Source organism: Pseudophryne corroboree, chromosome 3 (genome assembly GCF_028390025.1).
Source record: "Pseudophryne corroboree isolate aPseCor3 chromosome 3, aPseCor3.hap2, whole genome shotgun sequence".
In the NCBI taxonomy this organism is placed as follows: Eukaryota; Metazoa; Chordata; class Amphibia; order Anura; family Myobatrachidae; genus Pseudophryne; species Pseudophryne corroboree.
The window spans coordinates 520,767,322-520,794,507 of record NC_086446.1 but is presented as its reverse complement, the minus strand read 5'-3'; the positions used below and the strand labels follow the sequence as shown (position 1 = coordinate 520,794,507).

The following is a 27,186-nucleotide window of genomic DNA, read 5'->3' as shown; positions in this document are numbered from 1 at the left end:
TTCTTCTTTATACTCCCAGCTTCTTTCTTCCGACTCTGTGAGGGGGGGTGACGGCGCGGCTCCGGGAACAAGCAGCTAGGTGTACCAAGTGAGCTAATGGTGTCCAGTAGCCTAAGAAGCAGAGCCCTTGAACTCTTAAGAAGTAGGTCTGCTTCTCTCCCCTCACTCCCACGAAGCAGGAAGCCTGTAGCCAGCAGGTCTCCCTGAAAATAATAAACCTAACATAAAGTCTTTTCTGAGAAACTCAGTAGAGCTCCCCTGTGTGTGACCAGTCTCTCTGGGCACAGAATCTAAACTGGAGTCTGGAGGAGGGGCATAGAGGGAGGAGCCAGTTCACACCCAATCAAAGTCTTAAAGTGTGCCTATGTCTCCTGCGGATCCCGTCATGGTTCTTGAAGCATCCCCAGTATCTTCTAGGACGTAAGAGAAATTTTTTTTTTTCTTTTGGCTAGAGATGAAGAGAAAATTGCAATAAATAGAGAAGATACAAAGGAAGAATAATTAAAAATTTAAGAAAAATTCAAGAAAATAATATTGATAAAGTATTTTTTTTTTATTCATGTTTATACATCAAATTCTCAGTTGTAACATACTATCATATTTTTATTTATGATGATGTAGTGAATTAAGCATGATCCAGTAACACACACAAGTACATAAAGATGATGGTTTCCCATTGCCACATTTATGTATCAAATTAAAGATGGAATAAAGAGGTCCGGTATATTTTACCAGCGGACGGGATGCCCGCTGTGAGTATACTGGCAGCGGCATCCCGTCTGCCAGAATCCTGGCAGCAAGGCAACGAGTCCCCTCGCGGGCTTACTGCGCTCATCACACATCGGTCCCGGTGGCTTGTTTCGCTCTCCACAGGTTCTATTTCCTCTTGGTTGGCTGCATGGACCCACCACCGAGTGGGAATACCCCTGGTTTGACAAGATTTCGGGCAACGTTATTTCAATGGCTGTCTGGATTCCAGCATCGGTCTCCTGAACGCTAGGATCCCAACAGCCGGTATACTGACTGCATCCTGAATAAAGGCTGGCTTTTAGGATATGGTTCAGGTTATGGATTAACAATGAAGATAGTTAATATACCTGTTAAATTACCAAAATATTGTGATCATCTGCTGCATTTATCAAATGTTTGCAGTCCTTTTACAGCATTATCATCTCTTATTCTGCTAGCAGTAATTGTAATAACCTGAGCAGAGCTGATAGGGGGGTTGTAATCAAATCTAAGTTACAGATTACAGCTGGATTCCTCACAATTGCAGGATCATCACTCCCTATTTGAGCTCTATTTTATTGTGTAAAATGTGGATTATAATCATATATACTCGTTTGTCAGCGAATATTTTGCGTGTGTGTGTGTGTGTGTGTGTGTGTGTATATATATATATATATATATATATATATATATAATAAAATATAATATAATGTAAATTTATTCTAGCAAGGAACTGGGCAAATTGTAGTATATAGCTCGGTATTGAATTTTCATTGTTCTCCCCAGAATCCAATGTGTTGCTGCTCCTTGCTGCAAGTGGCTGTCCAGGGCCTGCGTTGTATCTTATGCAACAGCCAGGCACTGAATTTACTTTGCAAAGTGTACCCCAACCACCCTTACCTCATCCAGCAGCCTCCAGGCAGTGAAGAATGGTCTAGCCTATTAGCACCTTTGACGAGGGCAGCCCCATGCAGTGAGCACCTCCGCTGGCCATAACAACCCCTGCTGGCCAGAGCCAATGCACTCTGCAAGCAGGGCTGGAGCCGGGTGGTGTATGAAAAATGCTGAGCGGAGCACCCATCAAAAATGCTCTAGGGAAAACACTGCATTTTGCTTTTATTCAATATCCTCTCTTTTAGTAAAATGATCATAAAGTGGTTCTTTGAGTGATCATTCCCTAAATTTAGACTTTCACCTTTTACTTTACGATCTCCATCTCAGGGACTCTTATCATTCCTTTTAAAGAACCACTGATTTAACACTGAATAAGATACATGCACCTGCTAGCGAAGGGTGTGTATCAGTGGAGGTTTTGCTAGAAGGCATCATCCAATCAAATGTTGCACTGAAACACCCCTCCCAGACACATTTTACACATGTATAAAATCAAGATACTGTCTCTTATTGATAAATGTTAGAATTACATAAATCAATTGTCAGTACATTTATTTTTAGTCTATTTTTGCTAAAATTTACAGTAAATATAATACAATGGTTGGTTTTCCCGGCACATGTTTTATTCATCAGTGTTAACTTACTGGGTTTTTGGAAATAATGGAGTTATGAGTGGAAACATCCTCAGAAATTCGTATAAAAACTTGGGGTAAAGCTTGCTAAAGGCAGTAACTCCCTGGTCTATAAAGTGATGTATTCCCTGAATGACTGATAAACAGGGGATGTTTGACATTTGTATCACTGACTTTTGTCTCACAGGCAGAGGGCAGAACTGGACGAATTAAGAAAACAGCTGGAGGACAACTGTGCTCTGGCCACTAGAGTGCTAAAGGAAGAGTATGAGAAGAGTAAAGAGGAACAAGAAAGGAGACACCAGGTTATTGACCATTCTCCCTGGGCATACACTGATTGCTGGACCCACCCAGTTCTCATAAACCAATAAAAAGCAGACTAAGGCTATGTACTCTATAGGGGGTACTGACGGGAGAGATGTGTGCTGAGCGATCTTAACACAGACCGCTCAACACACAACAGCGCGTTGTGCTGAGCGAGGGGGGGGCGACGACAGGGGTCCGCTCACTTCACACTGCGCTGAAGTGAGCGACCTGCTAGATTGAGCCTGCATGCAGGCTCAATCTAGCACCGGCGATAGCCCCGCGCATCGCTATCGCTGGGGGTCATACAAACGGCAGATCCATGCTTAAAATCTTAGCAATCTAGTCAGATTGCTTAGATTTGAAACACGGATCTCTCCGTGTGTACCCCCCTTATAGTGAGACACTGATCAGGGTGCAGACAAGCTAGTGTGACACTCGATCTCTGTACAGACATAAATGTATTGAAATTACCACAAAAAATGTTGTCCTTAGCTAGCTAGACAACACTGCAAAAACTTTATTTTCTTATTCGGGTTCCACAGGGATAACGTCAGGGTTATAGGTGATAGAATCAGCTCCTGGGCACCATACAGTTAAGCCTTTTCAGATATCCCAAGATGCCTCAGTCACTCTCCCTTAACCCCCATGTCATTTTTTTTTCCAGCAGGAAGCTGGATGCACTTCTTAAAGGGGGCTGCTTTTCCATTGTTATTTACTTTATACACTGAGCCTGTTAGTGCTGGATGTCTAATAGACCATATAAGATGTATAGAAAAATGGATTAAAACAATTTAGTGCAACTGTGAGAACTATAAAAGGTATCTATATATACCACACATTATAAAGTGATTGTTATTACATTAAATCAATTCAGTGCATTGTGTCTATACAGCCGTACATCTGTATAGTGTAGCATGAATAGCAAGTGTACAGTCACAGTATATAGTGTCGGACACAAAAACAAAAACACCACACCGAAATGTATTCTAAAATGTGCATTATGTGATACATTTTAACAAAACACTGCACTTTGGGGGTAATTCTGAGTTGATCGCAGCAGGAACTTTGTTAGCAGAAGGGCAAAACCATGTGCACTGCAGGGGAGGCAGATATAACATGTGCAGAGAGAGTTAGATTTGGGTGGGTTACTTTGTTTCTGTGCAGGGTAAGTACTGGCTGCTTTATTTTTACACTGCAAATTAGATTGCAGATTGAACACACCACACCCAAATCTATCTATCTCTGCACATGTTATATCTGCCTCCCCTGCAGTGCACATGGTTTTGCCCAACTGCTAACAAAGTTCCTGCTGCGATCAACTCAGAATTACCCCTTTTGTGCTGTGTGTAACAACAAGGAAGTAAGCTACTTAAGGCCATCAAACATAGGGGTGGATGTACAGTATTAACCTGGAGAAGGCATAAGGAAGTGATAAACCAGTGATAAATGCAAGGTGATAAACGCACCAGCCAATCAGCTCCAAACTGTTAATTTACACATTGGAGCTGATTGGCTGGTGTGTTGCATTTATCACCTTGCATTTATCACTGGTTTATCACTTCCTTAAGCCTTCTCCAGGTTAATACATCTGCCTCATAGTCTGTAATGCAAGGAGCTATGGAGGAAACATTATTTAGTACATAAGACTATAAAACCATAGTCCTACTTAATTCAGATTGTACTGTATTCAACATAGCTTTTAATATCCACATCCCCTATTCCAACAGGTAATCACTTATGGTACATGGAGGAAAAAAAGAGAGTGATAAAAATAAATTCAATAAAAAAAAAACAAAAAAACTTTTTCCTTCCTCCTCCTCCCCCTACCTATATATATGCTGTCTCTCCTAGGCATACTTTAAATATATTTAACTATATTTCCTCATTGCACAGATAGATTGTTATTTTATCTTCTGGCTATTTTAACTTGCAGTCTTAACATTATAATAACCACTTCTCCCTATCTATCCTCTTCATATCCATTATCAGACAGACCCAATTTGTCATCCTGTATTATACTGGGGCTCGAGTTTCTCCATCTATCCCATTTCTCATTAAATTTACCCATAGCGTTTCGGGAAGCATACATGACTTTCATGTCTAATTGTATCATTTACCAATGCCCTCCATTTAGCTATTTCCGGTGGGTTACTTGACATCCATCCACGGACTATGATAACTTTAGCCTTAGTAATAAGACTAATTATATAACTATACATCACATATGAATGAATTTCATTCACCCCCAATACCAAATATACAAATTTGTGAGTTTGGTCCTGGCATTGATGGATCTGTATAGCTTACATCCCTCCATACTTGTTCCCAGAAGGAATATACCAACGGGCTCTCCCACAGCATTTGCCAGTACCCTGCATTATCTAATTTACACCTAGGGCAGAGAGAATGAACTTGTAAGCCCGCTTTGTACAAGGATAACTGTGTATGATATACTCTGTGTAACATATAGAAATGCACCGGTTGGTATCAGACACATGCAGTTACCCTCCTGTTTGAGCTTAAAACACCTATCCAATGTTCATCTGGAATCCAGCCAATATCCGCTTCCCACTTTAATTTAAGATTCTCAAGTGGTTTTGGCGATGCTCTATCATTTAAAGCATCATAAACAGATGAGATCTGACCCTTGGGTATAAGCTTAATCAAAAGCTTCTTAACTGGAGAGGTTGATACAATGGGCATATATTTTACAAACTGGGCCTGAATAGTGTGGCATAATTGCAAGTAACAAAAGAATAAATTCTTAGGAACATTGAATTCCACCATCAGTTTTAAAGATGCCATCTTTATATAATTGTCTAAAAGTATAGACTCCCCTTGTGGCCCAAATGTTGTCATAAAGGTATCCTTAAACCATAACAAAGTTTCTTCATCGATGTCCTGCCACTCAAATATCGTATGAACATACCGCCAGACCAACAAAGCCTGCCTTAGCAGGTGAGGCAAATTTTTAGCCGCTATCCTGAGAACAGGAACAAAGTTGAAGAAACAGATGGTCCCATTTGGTCAGCCAAAAGGCCTTGCATCGCTGAACCCTCTGATCTTATCATCCAACCGGCCAATTGAACCAACTGTGCGGACATATAATAAATGCAGGTTGGGTAGGCTCAACCCTCCCAAGGTCTTATCCCTATATAAAGTTTTTATTGCCACTTTGGCCGGCCTATCTCCCCATATAAAAGACGAGATTATACTTTCAATCAATGTAAACACCCTCTTGGTTACATACACTGGAGAATGTTGGAATATGTGCATATGTTGTAATATGTGCGTAACCCATGGTGTAATCCATACAGTATACCCAGATACTTGAATCTCAATGTCCATTGCAAAAAGCGTCTCCCTTACAGCATCTCCGGAATGTGACCCGAGATAGGAAAAATATTTGATTTCCCCCATTTACATAAACATGAGAATTGCGCGAATGCTTTGACTATTGGCAGCATATTTTCTACTGAACTCTGAGTTCTCCAAGCATAACAAGTCATCCGCATATAAAGATATCACATCTTCCTTCTGTCCTAAGCTGAGGCAGGCCAAGGGCTCAATAGCCAAAGCAAATAATGCTGGTGATAGCGGACAACCCTGACGTGTTCCCTTCCAGGCAGAATTAATCTGATACATACCCATTTACTAATACACATGCCGATGGTAAAGCATACACAAGTTGAATCCATCTTCTAAAACGAGGACCAAATCCGAATTTTCCCAAAGGTAACCCCGCGCTACTGAATCGAAGGCCTTGGCGGCATCAAGCGATACTACCACTGCCCCTGATCCAGATATGCCACCCCCCTGCAAATGACAAAATATTCTTCATAGATTCTGTGTTGTTGACTTCCCCAGCATACAGCCAGTTTGGTCTGGCTGAACAATTGTCATAATTACTTAATTTAATTGCATCGCAAGAATCTTCGCTATTATTTTTACGTCTGTTGTAAAGAGTGAAATAGATCTGTATGACTCCAGGTAGGAGAGGTCCTTCCCCTCTTTTGGCAACTACATAATGATTGCTTCTGTCATGGTGGGAGGAACCCCACTCATATAGTGAACTGAATAGATCTAACAGGTAGGGAATGGAAAATTCCCTATATCTTTTGTAGACCTCCCCCGGAATTCCATCTGACCCTGGAGCCCTAGACGGAGGAGAAGAAACCGCGGTTTCGATCTCCTTCAACGTGAAAGGGGCTTCCAGAGCATCGGCTGCTTTACTAGACAATTTAGGCAACTCTATCTGATCTAAATAACTGTAAAACTGCTCTGTGCTATATGTGGCCTTCGATGAATATGAAGATATATAATACTCTTTAAATGCTTTGGCAATTTCTAACTTTGAATAGCATTCCTGTCACTGAATGGTACAAACACTCTGAACTACATGATTATTTTTATCTTCTCTGGCCAGAAATTCCAGGTTATCTTCTCCCTACCTCTGCTTGAAAATGTTTTGTGTGCCTAGCAAACAACAGCCTTCGCTTAGATTTGTCATAGAGAAAATCCGACTAGTCTCTCTGTGCCCTCAACCACGCCTCCCGATCGCATGGTAAAGCAGAGGCTACATATTGAGTATCTAGTTTTTGGCATTGATCCTCCAATTGGGCCTCATTTCTTCTATTACTTTAATCCCAGCTATCCTTTTCATTAATGTCCCTCGCATATATGTCTTAATGGGTCTGGATGCAATCTATTATCCGCTCTGAAGCCTTTCCATTCAGTAACCAAATCCCCATCTACACTCATTTGAGATACCCAATATGGATTAAATTTCCAAAAGGAGGCACCATTATTTCTTGCTAATTCTTTTGTTAAGTACACAGGAGATATCCGATTTCACTGATCATAGAGACCACACAAGTGGAGACCAATGCCAGATCTATACGTGATAAAGTATAGAAAGATACAGACTGACAAGAATATTTGGAGACTGTAGGGTTACAAACCCTCCATATGTGCATCCAGCCCAATTCATCAATTAATCTAGCAAATGGTGTTTTGGAAGGGTGGGTTATACCAGGTGCTGAGCTTTCACGCCACCTGTCCATCCTTTTATCCATAACATTGTTGTAATCCCCAATGCTAATTACTGGGATGTCTGGTGACTGATAGACAAACAACACGGCCTGTCACAATGCCTCATTATTATTATATGGGTGAGGGATATACTGTATATGGCTAATATATGCATTAGGTTTTGATTAACCATCGCCCTTAAAAAGACAAACCTCCCTTGCGGATCTATTAGGCTGGATTCCAGATTAAATCTCACTGATCTACTTATAAGGTCCGAAACACCTCTAGCATTATGTGAAAAAGCTTAATTGATACATATGTCCTATCCGGGAGACACTCGATATAGCGGCTGTCGGGATCCCGGCGCTCAGCATACCGGCACCAGGATCCCGAATACTATTTTCCCACTTGGGGTGTCCACGACACCCCTGGAGGGAGAATAAATAGCGTGCCACCGTGCCTGCAGCGTGGTGAGTGCAGCGAGCCCGCAAGGGGCTTCTTTGCGCTCGCCTCGCTGCCGGCATTCCGGCGGTCAGGATCCCAGCGCCAGTATGTTGAGCGCCAGGTCCCGACCGCTGGCCAATCGTAGTAGACCCGTCCTATCCACAGCTTTTAACTAACGACCTTTTAATCTTATCATTGACCCCTCTGACATTCCAGCCCAACACCTGTAATTCTCCATTCTTCCTAGTCATTAGACCATACATATATATATATATATATATATACACATAGTATATCAGAACAGCCCATGATTTAGTGCACGCAAACAGAGACAAAATGTTAAGAATACCAGGATACACCCTCGCATTATACCTATTAAGCATCACTGCTGCTCCTTTTCTCTGGCAGGGTCCACAGGTTATCCACAGGATAACAATGGGATATGATGGAGAGACAGCGGATTTGCACCAGTCAGTCAAAGCATTCTGGCCTCCCAGCATGCAACTGGGAGCTCAGGCAAATAATTTTTTTGTTTGGTGCGGCAGGAGCCGGACCATGGTCAGAGGGCTGCTGGTTTGTTAGCAGCCCCAAGCTTTCTTATTTTATTTTTATAGTCTTACTATTTTTTGAGTGAGCTTTCTAAACAGCGTCTTATACACATATTGGAAAGAGTCGCTCCAACAACGCTCCGCCAGGTCGCGACAAACACTTACCAACGACTACAGTGCTGTTTCGGCGGGCGTCTGTGTTGGATATACTAGCAGGTCCATCAGACCTTACCAGGCTGTGGCCGGAGCACGGGGAAAAGGTAAGGCATCGGTTCCGCGTAGCACATGGAATACGGACACAGCCGCACTGTTTTGGGAGGAGACTACCAATCAATAGGTGACGGGCCGCCACCACGGGTGCTCCAGTGCTGGGCCTTAGGGTTCATAGGCACCAGGAATAGCATGAGGCCGCAATCCCTAGGGTTGATGTCAGCAGTGGGGAGTCAGCTGCTCTCCTCGTCGCCCCTCCCCCCGGTTCATGACCAGTTTTCGCCAAGTTTCCTCGCTTCCGTCTCAGACGCTACCAGCTACACTGGGAGACGAGGGGACAAGGTTGCAGCATAGATGGCTGTGTGACCGGGGCATCTGTATTCACTGATTGCTACCACGATGGGACCCGGTCGCAGTATAGGCGGCTGCGTGACCGGTGCATCTGAGCTCACTGAGGGCCCAGTCGCAGCATAGGCGGCTGTGTGACCGGTGCGTTTGTGTTCACTATAGGTTCATGGAGCGGCAGTGTACATTAGTAGTGTCTAGATCCACTCAGCGTTCGCTGACGTATTGATCGATCCTGGAAGCGAGGCGAGTCTCCCTGTATCCCACTCCACTGAGTACGGGCTATACAGCAATAAATCTCTATCTACTGTTTTGAGTACAAATAGTTAGATAAGTGCCTATTGCATATGAGTCTGTATACCATTACTGTTGTTTCTGTCGCATTGCGTCTGAATACGTTAGATATGTTAAACATGATTCAGTAAATGTGTTCTCCTACATACTTTAAAATAATATTGTAGTTGATGTGCTCATATTGCTTAATATACTAATGTATAACGTGACTGATTGCTAGTATGATGCTGACTTTGCTACATGTTTGTCAGTTTGTTTTGCAGATCCTCAATGCTGGTGCATGAGTAGGATCGAATGGATATCATTTTAAAGAAAAAAAGGTTAAACTGATAGTCACAAAATTGTGTAGTACACTGTGGAAATGCTGATTATTTATCATGTAATAAAGCGGCAATGGTGAGGACACTCATACCATGTTTTGAAGCTGTATTATCCTCTTATGATCTGGTTCGGGATGGCTTGTATGCATAATGTTTTAGCTCAGCAGGCATTGCAGATGCAGGTACAAGTGTATCCACCATGGGCTATATTTACACAAGCGTCATTCATTAAGTTAGATGGATAATCCCCCAAAATCCTGTACCAGGAATAGGGTTACAAGCCCTTACATACAGCAGCAGCTTCTCAGAACCAGTGGTGAGTAAACCTTCACCCTCGCAGGCTACACATTGTTTAGATTCATCAGAAGATGAAAGCCGAATTTCTCATACATCCTAGAAGATGCTGGGGACGACATCAAGACCATGGGGTATAGACGGGATCCGCAGGAGACATGGGCACTCCAAAGACTTTTCATTGGGTGTGAACTGGCTCCTCCCTCTATGCCCCTCCTCCAGACCTCAGTTTTAGAAATGTGCCCAGGCAGACTGGATGCACTCTGAGGAGCTCTACTGAGTTTCTCTGAAAAGACTTATGTTAGATTTTTTATTTTCAGGGAGATCTGGCAACAGACTCCCTGCTTCATGGGACTGAGGGGGCAGAAGCAGAACCAACTTCCTAAAGAGTTTCATGGCTCTGCTTCTGGCTGACAGGACACCATTAGCTCCTGAAGGGTACTGAACGCTAGCCGTGTCTAGTTGCTCATTCCCACAGAACGCCGTCACCCCCCTCACAGAGCCAGAAGTCAGAAGACAGGTGAGTATAAGAAGAATGATCTTCTATCAAGTAAGTGACGGCTGAGGTGTGGCGCGGCTGGCGGGAGCGCAGTACGCCATTGCTGCCCACACACACAGGCCCTACAGGGTGCAGGGCGCGGGGGGGGGCGCCCTGGGCAGCAAGAAAAATACCTCAAACTGGCTAAAAGGGGGCATAAGTTGCCGCTGGCACAGCCCTACCCCCGCCAGTATAAATATTACAGTGTTTGTATGAGTGTAAGGACGCGCCATTGCGGGGGCGGAGCTTCTTCCTCAGGCAGCCAGCACACTACTCAACACCATTGTCTCTCTCTCCTCAGGCTGCAGAGAATACGCTGGTCCTCTCCTCCACTTCTGACAAGTACAGGGTGCTATTAAGAGGGGGCACAAAGCGATTGTGGTGCATTTGATAGTGTATATTACTATTTAAAAAGCGCTGTTAGGCTGTGGACATACTGTGTTCACAGGAAATACTGGCGCTGGGATTGTGAACTGGCTGCTCCTATCCTGTGTCCCTCTGACAGATTTTACTGTGGGTCTGTCCCCAAAATAAGTCCCAGTGTGTCTGTTGGTGTGCTGTACACGTCTGAGGCAGGGAGTTCCTCCCCGGAGGAAGCCATTTTAGGGACACAGAGTTGTAATGTGGTGGCGCTACCAGCACACCAAGAGCCTGCATGGGTGAAAGAGATACGTGACACTATGCATCTGATTAACCGTAGATTAGATAAGTCTGACTCTAAGGCTGCATGCTGGAGAAAATCTGTGGAAGATGTGATTTTTCAGGATGCTGTTATTCCTTATGCGGGCGGCCCCTCTGGGTCACATAAGAGACCATTTGCAAATGTTGTAAACACTGATACCGACACGGATTCTGATTCTTGTGTCGACGATAGTGAATCCAGAGAGATAGATCATAGATTGGCAAACAATATACAATATATGATTGTGGCTATAAGGGATGTGTTGGAGGTTACAGAAACCACTCCTGTACCTCAGGAGAAGGCGTATTTATGTAAGGAAAAGAAGTCCAAAGTCACGTTCCCCCCTTCACACGAACTAAATGCTCTGTTTGAAGGGATGTGGGTGAATCCTGATAAAAGATTTCGTATTCCCAAAAGGATTCACATAGCTTACCCTTTTCGCGGCTGAGGACAGGAAAAAGTGTGAGTCACCCCCTGTGTTAGACAGTACATTTTCCAGGTTGACAAAGAAGGTAATTCTCCCTGCTCCTGGCACGGCTTCTCTTAAAGAGCCGGCAGACCGCAAAATGGAATCGACATTGAAATCCATTTATGTTACCAATGGTACACTGATTAGGCCCACTATTGCCTGCGCATGGGTGAGTCGCGCTATTGAAAAATGGTCAGAAAGCGTGTCATCAGAAATTGACACGATTGATAAAGATGAGATACTCCTTAAGTTAGGGAATATCAAAGATGCTGCCGCCTACATGCTGGAAGCAATGAAGGATATTGGGCTCCTGAGTTCACAGGCTGCTACCATGGCAGTATCGGCTAGGCGGGCGTTGTGAATTCGCCAGTGGAACGCGGATGCAGATTCCAAAAGAAACATGGAGGCTCTCCCTGTCACAACTGAGGGCCTGAGCTGACGGGAGGCAGCCTCAGTTGTAGGGGCTGAGATGTACCGGAACCTGGGAGGTTGTATCAGACCCCTGGACATGTAAGTAACATGAATAATAACTGCCCGAAGGCGTGACCACGACAACTTGGATAAAAGTCAATGATGTTTATTATGACAACTCCGCAACACAGCAGCAGTAAAAGAAAACGTAAAAGTCAGCAAAGAATAAATACAGTTCCTGGGTACTACAGGATGGCAGGAGCCACAGGGCACTGGTAGTGTGAGATAGTTCTTATGATCTTCTAGATGGAAAGTCCTTACCAGGCCCGACTGTAGCAATGGAGATAACCCAGGATTGTGCCAGCTGGTGTTCCAGGAAAAGCTGGGTTGCTGAAGATAAAACAGCTGCTGTGGATACTGGCTGGAACCAGACTGTTGTTAGCACGGAGCGGATACTGGCTGGAACCAGTTAAATAATAAATGAACTTGGGAGCGATGAAATATGAACTGAAATGTAGAACTTGAGAGCGGAGAAATAATAATACCGGTGGAGAGTGGTAAAGTGTAGAAAGGACACCGGCCCTTTAAGGGAAGCTGTACTCTGCTGGAAGCTGAGCTGGAAGCAGGTAATGTTGTAGCTGGAAACAGATGAATCCACAATGGATTGGAGAGTCAGGCTACACCGCAGGTGGAATGCTGGTGCGGATCTCTATGGTGGAAGTCTTGAGACAGGAGCTGGAACCTGGAAGACAATCACAGGAGAGAGACAAACAGGAACTAGGTTTGACAACCAAAGCACTGACGCCTTCCTTGCTCAGGCACAGTGTATTTATACCTGCAGCAAGGAAGGGATTGGCTAGGCAATTATGCAGATTACCAATACTGACAACAGATTGGAGGAAATGATCAGCTGACAGAATCCAAGATGGCTGCGCCCATGCAGACACTTGGAGGGAAGTTTGGTTTGTAATCCATGTGGTAATGAAAACAGTAATGGCGGCGCCGGCCACTGGAGACAGGAGACGTCAGGCTGACAAGTGCACATCCAACCACGCGGACACAGTGGAGGCCGCGGCTGACGTAATCGCCACTCTGACACTCTGCATGCAGAAGCTCAGGGACGGCGGCGGAGGCCGCGGGAGACGCCATGCCAGATGTAATAAGGCGTTACTGTGACAGCGTCTCAGAGAGACAGGAGAGGATGCAGGAATGTGAACATTAGGATAACAGATGGGATCCGGTCCTGGAGCGCTGAGCCAGCCTTAGGAGGCATCTGATGGGTAAGAAATGGCGTCCAGATACCCGGATCGTGACAGCACCCCCCCCTTTAGGAGTGGCCCCAGGACACTTCTTTGGCTTTTGAGGAAACTTGGAATGGAATCTCCGGACCAAGGCAGGAGCATGGACATCAGAAGCATTGGTCCATGAACGTTCCTCAGGGCCGTAACCCTTCCAGTCAATAAGATACTGTAGTTGACCGTAACGGTGACGTGAGTCCAGGATCTTGGCCACTTCATACTCAACGCCTCGTTGAGTTTGGACTTTCGGAGTTGGAGGAAGTGAGGAATGAAACCGATTCAAGATCAGCGGTTTCAACAGGGAAACATGGAATGTCCTGGGTATTTTTAAGAAGGGAGGCAACTGAAGTCTGTAAGCAACAGGATTGATGACTTGTTCAATCTTGAAAGGACCGATATAGCGAGGTGCAAACTTCATACTGGGAACTCTTAACCTCAGATTCTTCGTGGATAACCATACCCGATCACCCACCTTGAGAGCAGGAACTGCTCGACGCTTCTTATCCGCAAACTTCTTGTACCTGAACGATGCCTTGAGCAGAGCTAATCGTACGCTCTTCCAGATATTGGCAAACTGATGCAAGGTGATATCCACTGCGGGAACAGAAGTTGCTGGAAGCGGTTGGAACTCAGGGACTTTAGGGTGGAATCCAAAGTTAGTGAAGAATGGTGTTGAAGCAGATGAAGAATGATACTGGTTGTTATGACAGAACTCGGCCCAGGGAAGTAATTGAACCCAGTCATCTTGAGAGGAGGACACATAGATGCGGAGGAAGGCCTCCAAGTCCTGATTCACCCTCTCGGTTTGACCATTGGTCTGAGGATGGTAAGCCGTGGAAAACTTTAGCTTGACTTGGAGGACTTGACATAAACTTCGCCAGAATTTGGCTGTGAATTGAACTCCTCGATCTGAGATAATTTCTTCAGGAAGACTGTGGAGTCGGAAGATCTCTTGTATGAATACTTGAGCCAACTTGGAAGCTGACGGAAGACCGGTGAGAGGAATGAAGTGTGCCATCTTGGTGAACCGGTCAACTACCACCCAGATGGTATTGAACTTGTTGCACATGGGTAAGTCTGTAATGAAATCCATCGACAAGTGGGTCCATGGTCGACGGGGAACGGATAGTGGAACCAGTTGCCCCGCAGGCGACTGGCGGGATACTTTATGTTGGGCACACTTTGGGCAAGATGCAATAAACTCCAAGACGTCCTTTTTCAGAGTTGGCCACCAATAGGACCTAGAGATAAACTCCAGGGTTTTTTGGATACCTGTATGTCCGGCAAAACGGGAAGCATGGGCCCAATGCATGAGCTTCTTCCTTAGCATCGGCTTCACAAAACTTTTCCCTGATGGGGGCGTAGAGTCCATCCCTACCGTGGAGAATGCCAACGGATTTATAATAGGATGCTTGTCTGAAGACTCTGACAAATTTTCTTGCTCCCATGAGCGGGAAAGGGCATCGGCCTTGCGATTCTGAGAGCCCGGACAGAACTGGAGTTTAAAGTCGAACCTGGAAAAGAAAAGTGCCCATCTGGCCTGACGAGGGTTGAGACATTGTGCGCCCTTCAGGTATAAAAGGTTCTTGTGGTCTGTAAGTATGGTGATTGAATGAGAAGCTCCCTCCAACAGATACCTCCACTCTTCTAGAGCGAGCTTGATGGCTAGCAACTCCTGGTCGCCAATGGCATAGTTGCGCTCAGCTGGGGAGAACTTCCGGGAGAAGAAACTGCAAGGGTGTAAATGGCCATCTTTAGCCCTCTGAGATAACACCGCTCCTACTCCAACGGAGGAGGCATCCACCTCTAAGATGAAAGGAGAGTCGATGTCAGGCTGTTTCAGAACAGGCGCAGAGATGAACCTTTGTTTTAAAAGATGAAATGCTTGCATGGCTTCTTCAGACCACTTGGACGGGTTAGCACCCTTCTTAGTGAAAGCAGTAATAGGCGCCACAATGGTGGAAAAGTCTCGTATAAACTTTCGGTAATAGTTGGCGAACCCTAAGAACCTCTGGACCCCTTTGAGGGTTAAGGGTACCGGCCAATTTTGGATTGCTTGTAGTTTCTCAGGATCCATCTCTAGTCCGGAACCGGACACAATGTACCCTAGAAACGGAATGGACTTGACTTCAAAGACGCATTTTTCTAATTTGCAATAGAGATGATTGACACGGAGACGGGACAGAACCTCTTTAACCCAAAAACGATGTTCCTCTAAATCGTTGGCAAAAATGAGGATATCGTCTAGATAGACCACGACATGACGGTATAGAATGTCTCTGAAGATCTCATTGACAAAATGCTGGAAGACAGCTGGAGCATTGCTCAATCCGAAGGGCATGACGAGGTACTCATAATGTCCGTCACGGGTGTTAAAGGAGGTCTTCCACTCGTCACCCTCACGGATCCGGATGAGATTGTATGCACCTCGCAAGTCCAGCTTTGTAAAGATGGTAGCTCCGCTAACTCTGCCAAAGAGCTCAGTAATCAGGGGTAAAGGATAACGGTTCTTGATGGTAATGTCGTTCAAACCTCTGTAGTCGATGCACGGCCGCAGACCACCATCTTTCTTTTTTACAAAAAAGAAGCCTGCGCCGGCTGGAGAAGAAGAAGGTCGAATGAACCCCTTTGCTAGGTTCTCTTTAATATATTCCTCCATAGAATGCGTCTCAGGCAGAGACAACGGATAAGTTCGGCCTCGAGGTGGAACCTTCCCTGGAACGAGATCAATCGGACAGTCCCATTCTCTATGAGGAGGAAGGATATCAGCAGAAGCTTTACTGAACACATCCGTGAAATCTTGATATGGAGGAGGTGGAACATCAGACGACCTGGGGGAGGAAGAACAGACAGGCAATACTTTAAACAAACATGTCTCAGCACAAGAGGAACCCCATGCCAGGATTTGCGTAGTCGTCCAATCAATTGTAGGATTGTGAAGACGGAGCCATGGAAGGCCCAGGACCACAGGATGTGTGGCTCTTGGAATCACTAAAAAAGAAATAAGTTCGGAATGAAGAACTCCCACTCTCAGACGAACTGGTAGAGTCCTTAAAGAAATAACTGCATCAAAAATTTTGCTGCCATCCACGGCAGTTAAAGAAATGGACGAAGGAAGTCTCTCGGTGGGTAGGGACCACCGTTTAACATAGGCTTCGGTAATAAAGTTCCCAGCTGCTCCGGAATCAAGGAGGGCAATGACGTTCCGATAACGTTGAGCAACTTGAAGCGAGACTGGGAGATTACAATCTTGAGGAGATGGAGAGGAGATCATTACTCCTAGCCGGCCCTCTCCTTGGCGAGCTAGGATTTGGAGTTTCCCGGACGTTTGGGACAGGCATTAATGGTGTGAGACGGAGCTGCACAATAGAGACAGAGAAACTCGGAGAGACGTCTTCGGCGCTCAGCAGGAGTTAAACGGGAACGGCCAAGTTGCATGGGCTCATCTTTAGATGGTGACAGTTGACGAGGAGGAGGAGCAGAAGATTTTGGAGCAGATGATCTTCCACGCTCAGTTGCTCTCTCTCTGAAACGTAAATCAACTTTCGTGCAGAGTGAGATTAGCTCATCTAACTTAGAAGGTAAGTCTCTGGTAGCTAACTCATCTTTAATACGCTCAGATAAGCCATGCCAGAATGCAGCATATAGGGCCTCGTCGTTCCATGCCAGTTCGGATGCCAGGATCTGGAACTGTATCAGATATTGTCCTACAGTACGTGACCCCTGGCGTAAACGGAGAATCTCGGATGAAGCTGAGGTTACCCGGCCTGGCTCGTCGAAGATGCGCCTGAATGTTGACACGAAGGCAGTGTAGGAAGATAGCAGGGTGTCGGACCTCTCCCATAACGGTGATGCCCAATCAAGGGCTGAGCCACTGAGAAGAGAAATAATGTAGGCAATTTTTGTACGGTCACTGGGAAAATTGCCAGGTTGTAGCTCAAACTGAATCTCACACTGGTTGAGAAATCCCCTGCAGAATCTTGGAGATCCGTCAAATTTTGCTGGCGTTGGAAGATGAAGACGTGGAGCAGAAATGGGTAAGGTGGGTGGGGTTATAGCTGGAGTCACTGTGGTTGACGCACCAGACGCGCCTGATCCACGGAGAGTTGTCTGAATCCCATCCAGCCGAGTAGAGAGATCCTGGAGACAGCGGATGATGTGGCCCTGTGCAGCCTCCTGATGTTCTAGTCGGGCTGCCAGTTCTTGCATCGGCCTGGCCGCTTGATCCTGGTCTCCGGCTGGATTCATTAGGTCAGTGCTTACTGTCACAACTGAGGGCCTGAGCTGACGGGAGGCAGCCTCAGTTGTAGGGGCTGAGATGTACCGGAACCTGGGAGGTTGTATCAGACCCCTGGACATGTAAGTAACATGAATAATAACTGCCCGAAGGCGTGACCACGACAACTTGGATAAAAGTCAATGATGTTTATTATGACAACTCCGCAACACAGCAGCAGTAAAAGAAAACGTAAAAGTCAGCAAAGAATAAATACAGTTCCTGGGTACTACAGGATGGCAGGAGCCACAGGGCACTGGTAGTGTGAGATAGTTCTTATGATCTTCTAGATGGAAAGTCCTTACCAGGCCCGACTGTAGCAATGGAGATAACCCAGGATTGTGCCAGCTGGTGTTCCAGGAAAAGCTGGGTTGCTGAAGATAAAACAGCTGCTGTGGATACTGGCTGGAACCAGACTGTTGTTAGCACGGAGCGGATACTGGCTGGAACCAGTTAAATAATAAATGAACTTGGGAGCGATGAAATATGAACTGAAATGTAGAACTTGAGAGCGGAGAAATAATAATACCGGTGGAGAGTGGTAAAGTGTAGAAAGGACACCGGCCCTTTAAGGGAAGCTGTACTCTGCTGGAAGCTGAGCTGGAAGCAGGTAATGTTGTAGCTGGAAACAGATGAATCCACAATGGATTGGAGAGTCAGGCTACACCGCAGGTGGAATGCTGGTGCGGATCTCTATGGTGGAAGTCTTGAGACAGGAGCTGGAACCTGGAAGACAATCACAGGAGAGAGACAAACAGGAACTAGGTTTGACAACCAAAGCACTGACGCCTTCCTTGCTCAGGCACAGTGTATTTATACCTGCAGCAAGGAAGGGATTGGCTAGGCAATTATGCAGATTAACAATACTGACAACAGATTGGAGGAAATGATCAGCTGACAGAATCCAAGATGGCTGCGCCCATGCAGACACTTGGAGGGAAGTTTGGTTTGTAATCCATGTGGTAATGAAAACAGTAATGGCGGCGCCGGCCACTGGAGACAGGAGACGCCAGGCTGACAAGTGCACATCCAACCACGCGGACACAGCGGAGGCCGCGGCTGACGTAATCGCCACTCTGACACTCTGCATGCAGAAGCTCAGGGACGGCGGCGGAGGCCGCGGGAGACGCCATGCCAGATGTAATAAGGCGTTACTGTGACAGCGTCTCAGAGAGACAGGAGAGGATGCAGGAATGTGAACATTAGGATAACAGATGGGATCCGGTCCTGGAGCGCTGAGCCAGCCATAGGAGGCATCTGATGGGTAAGAAATGGCGTCCAGATACCCGGATCGTGACACTCCCATATAAAGGTGAGGCCTTATTTGGCGATGGCCTGGATGCGTTAGTGTCGGCGGCTACCACAGGTAAGTCGAAATTTTTTGCCCTCTGCGCCTGCACCGGCAAAAAAGACCTATCACCGGCAAATGCAGTCCTTTCGGCCCAATAAATACAAAAAGACGAGAGGTTCCCCCTTCTTTGCAGGTAGGAGAAGGGGAAAGAAGCCCACAGCTGCTCCAGGTTTCCAAGAGCAGAAGTCTACCCCTACTTCTGCCAAATCCCCAGCATGACGCTGGAGCTCCTTTGCAGGAGTCCGCTCGGGTGGGGGCACGTCTCAGACTTTTCAGCCAGGATTAGATTCTGTCTGGCCTGGATCCCTGGGTGTTGCAAATAGTATCCCAGGGGTACAAGCTAGAGTTTCAAAACGTTCCCCCATGCCGATTTTTCAAATCGACCTTGCCAGTTTCTCCGTTAGAAAGAGAAGCAGTAACAGCGGCAATCCAAAAATTATGTCAAGACCAGGTCATAGTCCTGGTACCGTTGTCACAACAAGGGAGGGGTTTTTATTCAAGCCTCTTTGTGGTTCCGAAGCCGGACGGCTCTGTCAGACCGATCCTAAATCTAAGGGATCTGAATGGTTACCTAAAAAGGTTCAAGTTCAAGATGGAATCACTTCGGTCAGTGATTGCCAGTCTGGAGGAGGGGGACTACTTGGTGTCGGTGGACATAAAGGATGCTTACCTGCATGTTCCCATTTATCCTCCTCACCAGGTTTATCTGAGATTCGCGGTTCAGGATTGCCATTACCAATTCCAGACGTTACCTTTCGGTCTCTCCACGGCGCCAAGGGTATTCACCAAGGTAATGGCGGAGATGATGGTTCTCCTTCGTCTGAAAAGAGTCAATATAATTCCTTATCTGAACGAGCTCCTGATAAAGGCGAGATCCAGGGAGCAGTTGTTACAAAACATATCACTCTCTCTGTCAATACTCCAACAACACGGGTGGATCATAAATTACCCAAAGTCACAGTTGGAACCGACGACAAGGTTGTCTTTCCTCGGGATGATTCTGGACACAGAAGTTCAGAGAGTATTTCTTCCGCTGGAAAAGGCTCTGGAAATCCAGAAAATTATAAAACAGATATTGAAACCATCAAGTGTGTCGATCCATCAGTGCATTCGGTTGTTGGGGAAGATGGTGGCGGCCTACGAGGCCATACAGTTTGGCAGGTTCCATGCCAGAGTATTCCAGTGGGACCTGTTGGACAAGTGGTCGGGGTCACACCTACACATGCACAGAAAGATAATCCTGTCGTCAAAAACCAGGATTTCGCTCCTGTGGTGGTTACACATCTCTCACCTACTAGAGGGACGCAGGTTCGGGATTCAGGAATGGGTCCTGGTAACCACGGATGCAAGTCTCCGAGGCTGGGGTGCAGTCTCTCAGGGAGAAAACTTCCAGGGACCTTGGTCACAACAGGAAGCCTGCCTTCACATAAACGTTCTGGAGCTAAGAGTCATTTACCACGGCCTTCAACAAGCGGTACATCTTCTTCAAGACCGTCCCGTGCAGATCCAGGCAGACAATGTAACAGCAGTCGCATACATAAACAGGCAGGGCGGAACGAAAAGCAGAGCGACAATGGCAGAGGCGACAAAAATCCTCCGCTGGGCAGAAAAACATCTACAAGCTCTGTCGGCAATATTCATTCCGGGAGTAGACAACTGGGAAGCAGACTTCCTCAGCAGACGCGATCTCCTTCCAGGAGAGTGGGGCTTCCACCAAGAAGTCTACGCAGAGGTGACAAGTCTTTGGGGAGTTCCTCAAATAGACATGATGGCGTCTCGTCTCAACAAGAAGCTTCAGAGATACTGTTCCAGGTCGAGGGACCCTCAAGCAGTAGCAGTGGATGCACTGGTGACCCAGTGGGTGTTTCCGTCAGTGTATGTCTTCCCTCCACTTCCACTGATCCCAAAAGTACTGAGGATCATAAGAAAAACAAGGGTTCGAGCAATCTTCATTGCCCCAGACTGGCCAAGGAGGGCTTGATACCCAGATCTTCAGCAGTTACTCATAGGAGATCCTCGGCCTCTTCCTCCTCGAGAGGACCTGCTGCAGCAGGGGCCGTGTGTGTACCAAGACTTACCGCGGCTACGTTTGACGGCATGGCTGTTGAGCGCCGTATCCTAGCCCGGAAGGATATTCCCGAGGAGGTTATCCCCACCCTTTTTCAGGCCAGAAAGGGAGTAACGTCGAAACATTACCACCGTATTTGGAGAAAATATGTATCTTGGTGTGAATCCAAGAAGGCTCCTACGGAAGAGTTTGAGTTGGGACGTTTTCTCCATTTTCTGCAGAATGGTGTGGAGGCGGGCCTCCGATTGGCATCAATCAAGGTCCAGATTTCGGCCTTGTCAGTGTTCTTCCAGAAACAATTGGCCTCTCTTCCAGAGGTTTAGACCTTTGTGAAAGGGGTTCTGCACATCCAGCCTCCATTCTTGCCTCCAATGGCACCATGGGACCTTAACGTGGTATTGCAGTTCCTTCAATCGGATTGGTTTGAGCCTCTACAAAGGATAGAGTTGAAGTTTCTCACTTGGAAAGTGGTGATGCTTTTGGCTTTGGCATCCGCAAGGCGGGTGTCTGAATTGGGGGCCTTGTCTCACAAGAGCCCTTACCTGATCTTCCATGAAGATAGGGCAGAGTTGAGGACTCGTCAACATTTTCTTCCAAAGGTGGTTTCATCTTTCCACATAAACCAACCTATTGTAGTGCCAGTAGTTACTGACACATTCACTGCTTCAAAATCTCTAGATGTGGTTAGAGCTTTGAAAATCTATGTCGCTAGAACGGCTCCTATACGGAAAACAGAGGCTCTGTTTGTCCTGTATGCTCACAACAAGATTGGCTGTCCTGCTTCCAAGCAGACTATTGCACGTTGGATTAGAAATCTGATTCAGCAAGCTCATACTACAGCTGGATTGCCGTTACCGACGTCGGTAAAGGCCCACTCCACTAGGAAGGTGGGTTCATCCTGGGCCGGCTGCCCGGGGGGTCTCATAATTACAACTTTGCCGAGCAGCTACTTGATCAGGGTCAAACACATTTGCTAAGTTCTACAAGTTTGACACCTTGGCCGATGAGGACCTCAAGGTTGGTCAATCGGTGCTGCAGGGTCATCCGCACTCTCCCGCCCGTACTGGAGCATTGGTATAGATCCCATGGTCTTGATGTCGTCCACAGCATCCTCTAGGACGTATGAGAAATTGATACCTACCGGTAAATCCTTTTCTCCTAGTCCGTAGAGGATGCTGGGCGCCCGTCCCAGTGCGTATTTTACCTGCAGTTTAGTTATTACAGTTACACAAGTTGTGTTATTTTAGTTCAGCATGTTGCTGCAATTGGTTTATGCCCGTTGGCATGTGTTTTGTTGAATGCCATGTGTGCGGCATGGTTGAGGGTGTGAGTTGGTAGATATCTCACCACTAGTTAAGTAATTCCTTTCCTCGAAATGTCAGTCTCCCTGGGCACAGTTCCTACAACTGAGGTCTGGAGGAGGGGCATAGAGGGAGGAGCCAGTTCACACCCAATGAAAAGTCTTAAGAGTGCCCATGTCTCCTGCGGATCCCGTCTATACCCCATGGTCTTGATGTCGTCCCCAGCATCCTCTACGGACTAGGAGCAAAGGATTTACCGGTAGGTATCAAAAGCCTATTTATTCTACTTCATCATATGAAAAAGAGGTAGGTCTCAGCTCTCGAATATAGCTGAGTTAATTGAAAGCAATGAAGCCATCTTATCCTTAGAGGATACAGCAAAGCCTGTGTTAAAAACCAAGGCACCTATGTTTAAACATCCCAATACTTGAGTTCCAAGATCAGCTGACGGAAATCATGTAAGAGGTTTGGGTTATGCCCAATAAAAAGTTAGAATTCCTAAGAAATGGAATTCCTATGATCTGCTTCCAGCTGGGGATTGTTTAAAAAAAGGGGAGATGGCTCATAAAGTAGATAAGGTGAATCTACAATAGCTTTGCTTTCAATTTTCCTGTCTAGGGCAGTCATGGGGCCAAGCCTTGGCTTCGTCTTAAATGGCAAAGGCAGTGGTTGCCTGGGCTGATGCAATGGAAGGAGATTTTTTAGTAGAGCAAGCATCTCATATGGCTCATATAAAGAACTGCAATGTTCCTGGAAGCATTGGATATGGGCATCAGTCCTAATTATACCTGCTTATAGAGCAGTTTAGCTGGGTAAGTGGAAGATCTACAGCCACACCACACTGAATATGCCCACTCTCAATAGATTTTGGAAGCTATGCAGTGTGGGGCCTGGTGAGAAACATTTGAGATTACCAAGTGCTGTAGGTGGAATCATTGTCTTGTTCTGCAAATATTCCTTTTTGGTAAGAATTGACAGATATTCTGGAGTCAGAAGCAGAAGCCAAGAAAGTCAGGTTCCTTCCACATACAGTTCACGTGTTGGTATTACACTGTCATTAGAAGCCTGTCATAGGCTGAATCCCACGTCAGTGTGATTTGAGACTAGGTACCAGAAGATCTACAGTGTGGGCCTGGTTAGTACTCTGATGGCTATCGGGGAATACCAGGTGCTGTAGAAAAGGAATACCAGGTGCTGTAGAAAAATTAAACCATCAGCTGATGGTGTGGGCTCCGCCTGGGAGACCCCAGGTTGGGGTGCCGACTTCCTCAGGTCACACAGACCTGGCATGGTATCTCTCTAGTTATGTTTTCGCCTTCAAGACAGCCTATCTCGGCTATAGACGAAGGCCTGGCTTTACAAGAAGCAGGTCAGAAATTTGCTTCGGTCAGGAATAGTCATTCCAGTTCCTCTGGCAAATAAGGAAAAGGTTTTACTTCAACCTGGTTTAGTCGGAAGCCAAAGGAGTCATTTCGACTCATGCTCAATCCAAAAAATGATGAGCAAATACATTTGGAAACATGGAATCATACGTTCCTTATGTGTGGCATGGAGCCAGGGGTTTTTATGGATCCCTGGAGATACAGAAGGCTTTACCTACAGGTTCCTATACCATTGTCCATATGTGTTATCCAAGGTTCTGCTATACTCCAGAAAAGCATCTTTCAGTTTAGGCTTTACCCTGTGGGCTAGCCACAGTCCCCTGAGTATTTACCAGAAATATGGGGGTAACAACACCTTATCTCCGCCAGCAGGGGTTAAGGTTTTTCCCATACTTAGGATCTTTTAATCCTGGCACAGTAACAGAGATTGGTCTTTGTCATCTGCAACAGCAATAACGAGTTTGCAGGGTCAAGTGACTCATAACTTGGGGAAAATCGTCTCCAGTTTTGCACACTGGATGACTCACTTGGGGGCTGTACTGGATCACGTCTGCAGAGAGTAATTTTTTACCTTGCAACAATAAATCCAGGGTTCACTATAGGATCCAAGAATCGCCGCAAAGTCAAACTGTATCCATTCACGCAGCAATGCGGGGATGGGTTTGATGGTATCTGCATCGACAGGAGGGAGTATGCACAATTCCACTCTAGGTCTCTGCAGCGTCGGATTCTTACCTAGTAGAATCTACAACCACACAACACGATTTTCCCAGACTTCATTGGATCATGGAAATCAGCAGTGTGGGCCTGGTTGGTACCTGGAGGGACCAGCAGGGAATACAAGGTGTGGTAAGTATTAATGGATTGCATCAGATAATAAAGACCGAGTATGGTACTTACGATAAAAGTAAGAAGGTCACTAGCCTGGTGGCTACAGGCATCCCAGCGGGACAAAGGAAAATCCTTTTAATTCAGATTGGAGATTCTGACACTGGGATTAGTGTCAGGGAGATTATGTTCCCAAAGTGCTGTCTACCAACAAAGGTTGAAACCTCGTGCCATATACAGGGCACCGCTGTAGGCACGGGACAGTCTTCATGTAAAAACCAGTCCAGTTCCGATCGGACAATGCAACGGCAATAGGATACCTCAACATCAGGGAGGAACTCTCAGCCGATTAGGGGATGAAGACGGTAAGTCACATACCTAAGAGGTAGCATTTCATCATCCAACCTTGTCCGCCATTCTCAGTCAAAGAATCATAAATGGGGAAATGGACTTTTTCAAGTCAATACACCATGCAGAGGAGTGAATGGGCTCTACACCCAGAGATCTTCCGGACTCTAGAAAACGAGGTGCGTGCTAGAGATGTATCTCAGAAAGTCTTGGTTGAACAACAAACTGCTCACATACGGGTCAAGAACAAAGGATCCCAGGGCGATCGTTGTGGATGCCTTATCAATGAGACAGGACCTTCATCTGGCGGATGGGTTTTCCTCTAATTACCCTGTTACCCAGGGTGGTGAGAAAGTTTAAACAGGAAGACCAGCAGAGAATGGCAATGGATGCTCTACTTCTGCTCCCTCAGCGTCCAGACCTATTAATGCAGGGTCCTAGTTATCACAGACTTGTGGGTCGACTGTCTTTGACAGCGTGGCCAATGAAACCTCTATCCTCAGGTCAAGAGGATACTTTCAAACAGTTTCAGAGCAAGTAAATCTTCCTTAGCTCGCATTTATCACCAAATATGGCAAGCCTATATTAATTGGTTTAGTGAAAGAAAATATACAGCCATGCCACACTGGATATGCCCATTCTCACCAGATCTGGGAAGCTATGCAGTAATGGGCCTGGTGAGTACTTGGATCTGCAAACACCAGGTGCTGTAGGTGAATGGGACCCTTAAAAAATTTCAGAGTTTCCAGGGTCTTAGCATTCCTTCAGACAGAAATAGATGGCTTCCTTGAGAGAAGCAAGGGTCGGCATCGACTGTAGAGTTCCAAAAGTAAATGACCAACTTACAGGATGTGCGTACCTTTTTTCCAGGGTATGCTGCGCATTCAACCTTTGGTTGTTTTTCCTACAGTGCCTGTCCTTCAAGTCCTGAAAGTCCTTCAAGTTGCCCCATTTGAACTACTTAAAAATATGGAATATCACACCAGCATGCCATTTATCCAGATAAAGTAGTTTGACAACTAAAGTGTCTTTTCTACTGACTAAGTTGTCAGCTAGAAGACTATCAGACTTGGGGATTGTCATATTGTTCCCCATTACTGATTGTTTATCCAGATAAAGTAGTTCTCAGAACTAGATCTGGGTATCTTCCTAAGGTGATGACTAAGTTCTCCACCTTAACAAAGGAAATATTGACCCGCCCTTTTAGGGTCTGGACCGTTTCTGCGGGAGATGCATCGCTGGACGTGATCCGTGCATTAAGGATCTACATGGATTGTACCAGTGTCATCAGAAAAGCATATTCTCTTTTCATTCTCTATGGATTTCATAAGAGAGGATGACCTGCTGGTAGGCAGACACTGGCAAGATGACTTCGAATGACGAAGCATATTTTCAAGCTGATCTCCCTGTTCCAGCTAATGTCTCTGTTCACTCTACTCATAAGGTAGGTCCTTCATGGGCAGCACCATGTGGTGCCTAAACAGAACAGATATGTAAGGCAGCCATATGGTCTTCCATTTACACCAGGTATGGGGAACCTTCGGCCCTCCAGCTGTTGCTGAACTACACATACCAGCATGCCTTGCTACAGTTTTGCTGTTTGTCCATGCTAAAACTGTTGCAGGGCATGCTGGGATGTGTAGTTCAACAACAGCTGGAAGGCCGAAGGTTCCCCATCCCTAGTTTACACATTCATTAAGACATTATGCCTTGGATACCTTTGCCTCTCATGATGCTGAATTTGGGTGAAGGATTCTCCTGAGCATCAGGAGCGTCTCCACCACTAAACTGCTTTGGGAAATCCCATTGTTATCCTGTGGATAACTTGTGGACCCTGCCGGAGAAATATAACGGTATTTCTCCTAAGTCCACAGGTTCCACAGGGATCCCACCCTGACGCACCTGATTTGAGGATCCTTTTTTACTCGCTAACCTCTTCCTTCTTGTACGGAAGGGTGTGCATGTGTGTGTTCTTCTCGCCTGATTTGGGTTCTACATAATGCTCCTGCCTTGAGCTTTGGAATACAACTGATTTGCCTGAGCCATGGGGCCGGGATATATGGACGGACCCGTTGCATGCTGGTAGGCCGGAAAGCTTTGACTGATTGGTGCAAATCCGCTGTCGCTCCATCATATCTTTGTTGGTGACATTGCAGATGGTATTGAAGGGAAGGTATGCCTTTTTGC

General features: G+C 46.0%; 1 protein-coding gene across 5 annotated transcripts in view; it reads left to right on the top strand.

Annotated features, from left to right (window-relative positions):
• CEP131 (centrosomal protein 131) overlaps window positions 1-27,186 on the top strand; it is a 377,073-nt gene that overhangs the window by 234,102 nt on the left and 115,785 nt on the right. For all 5 annotated transcript variants that reach the window (XM_063961104.1, XM_063961102.1, XM_063961103.1 and 2 more), the window contains one exon: window positions 2,443-2,560. In XM_063961104.1, coding sequence (XP_063817174.1) covers window positions 2,443-2,560 — 118 coding nt within the window. The remainder of the gene's footprint in view (window positions 1-2,442; window positions 2,561-27,186) is intronic.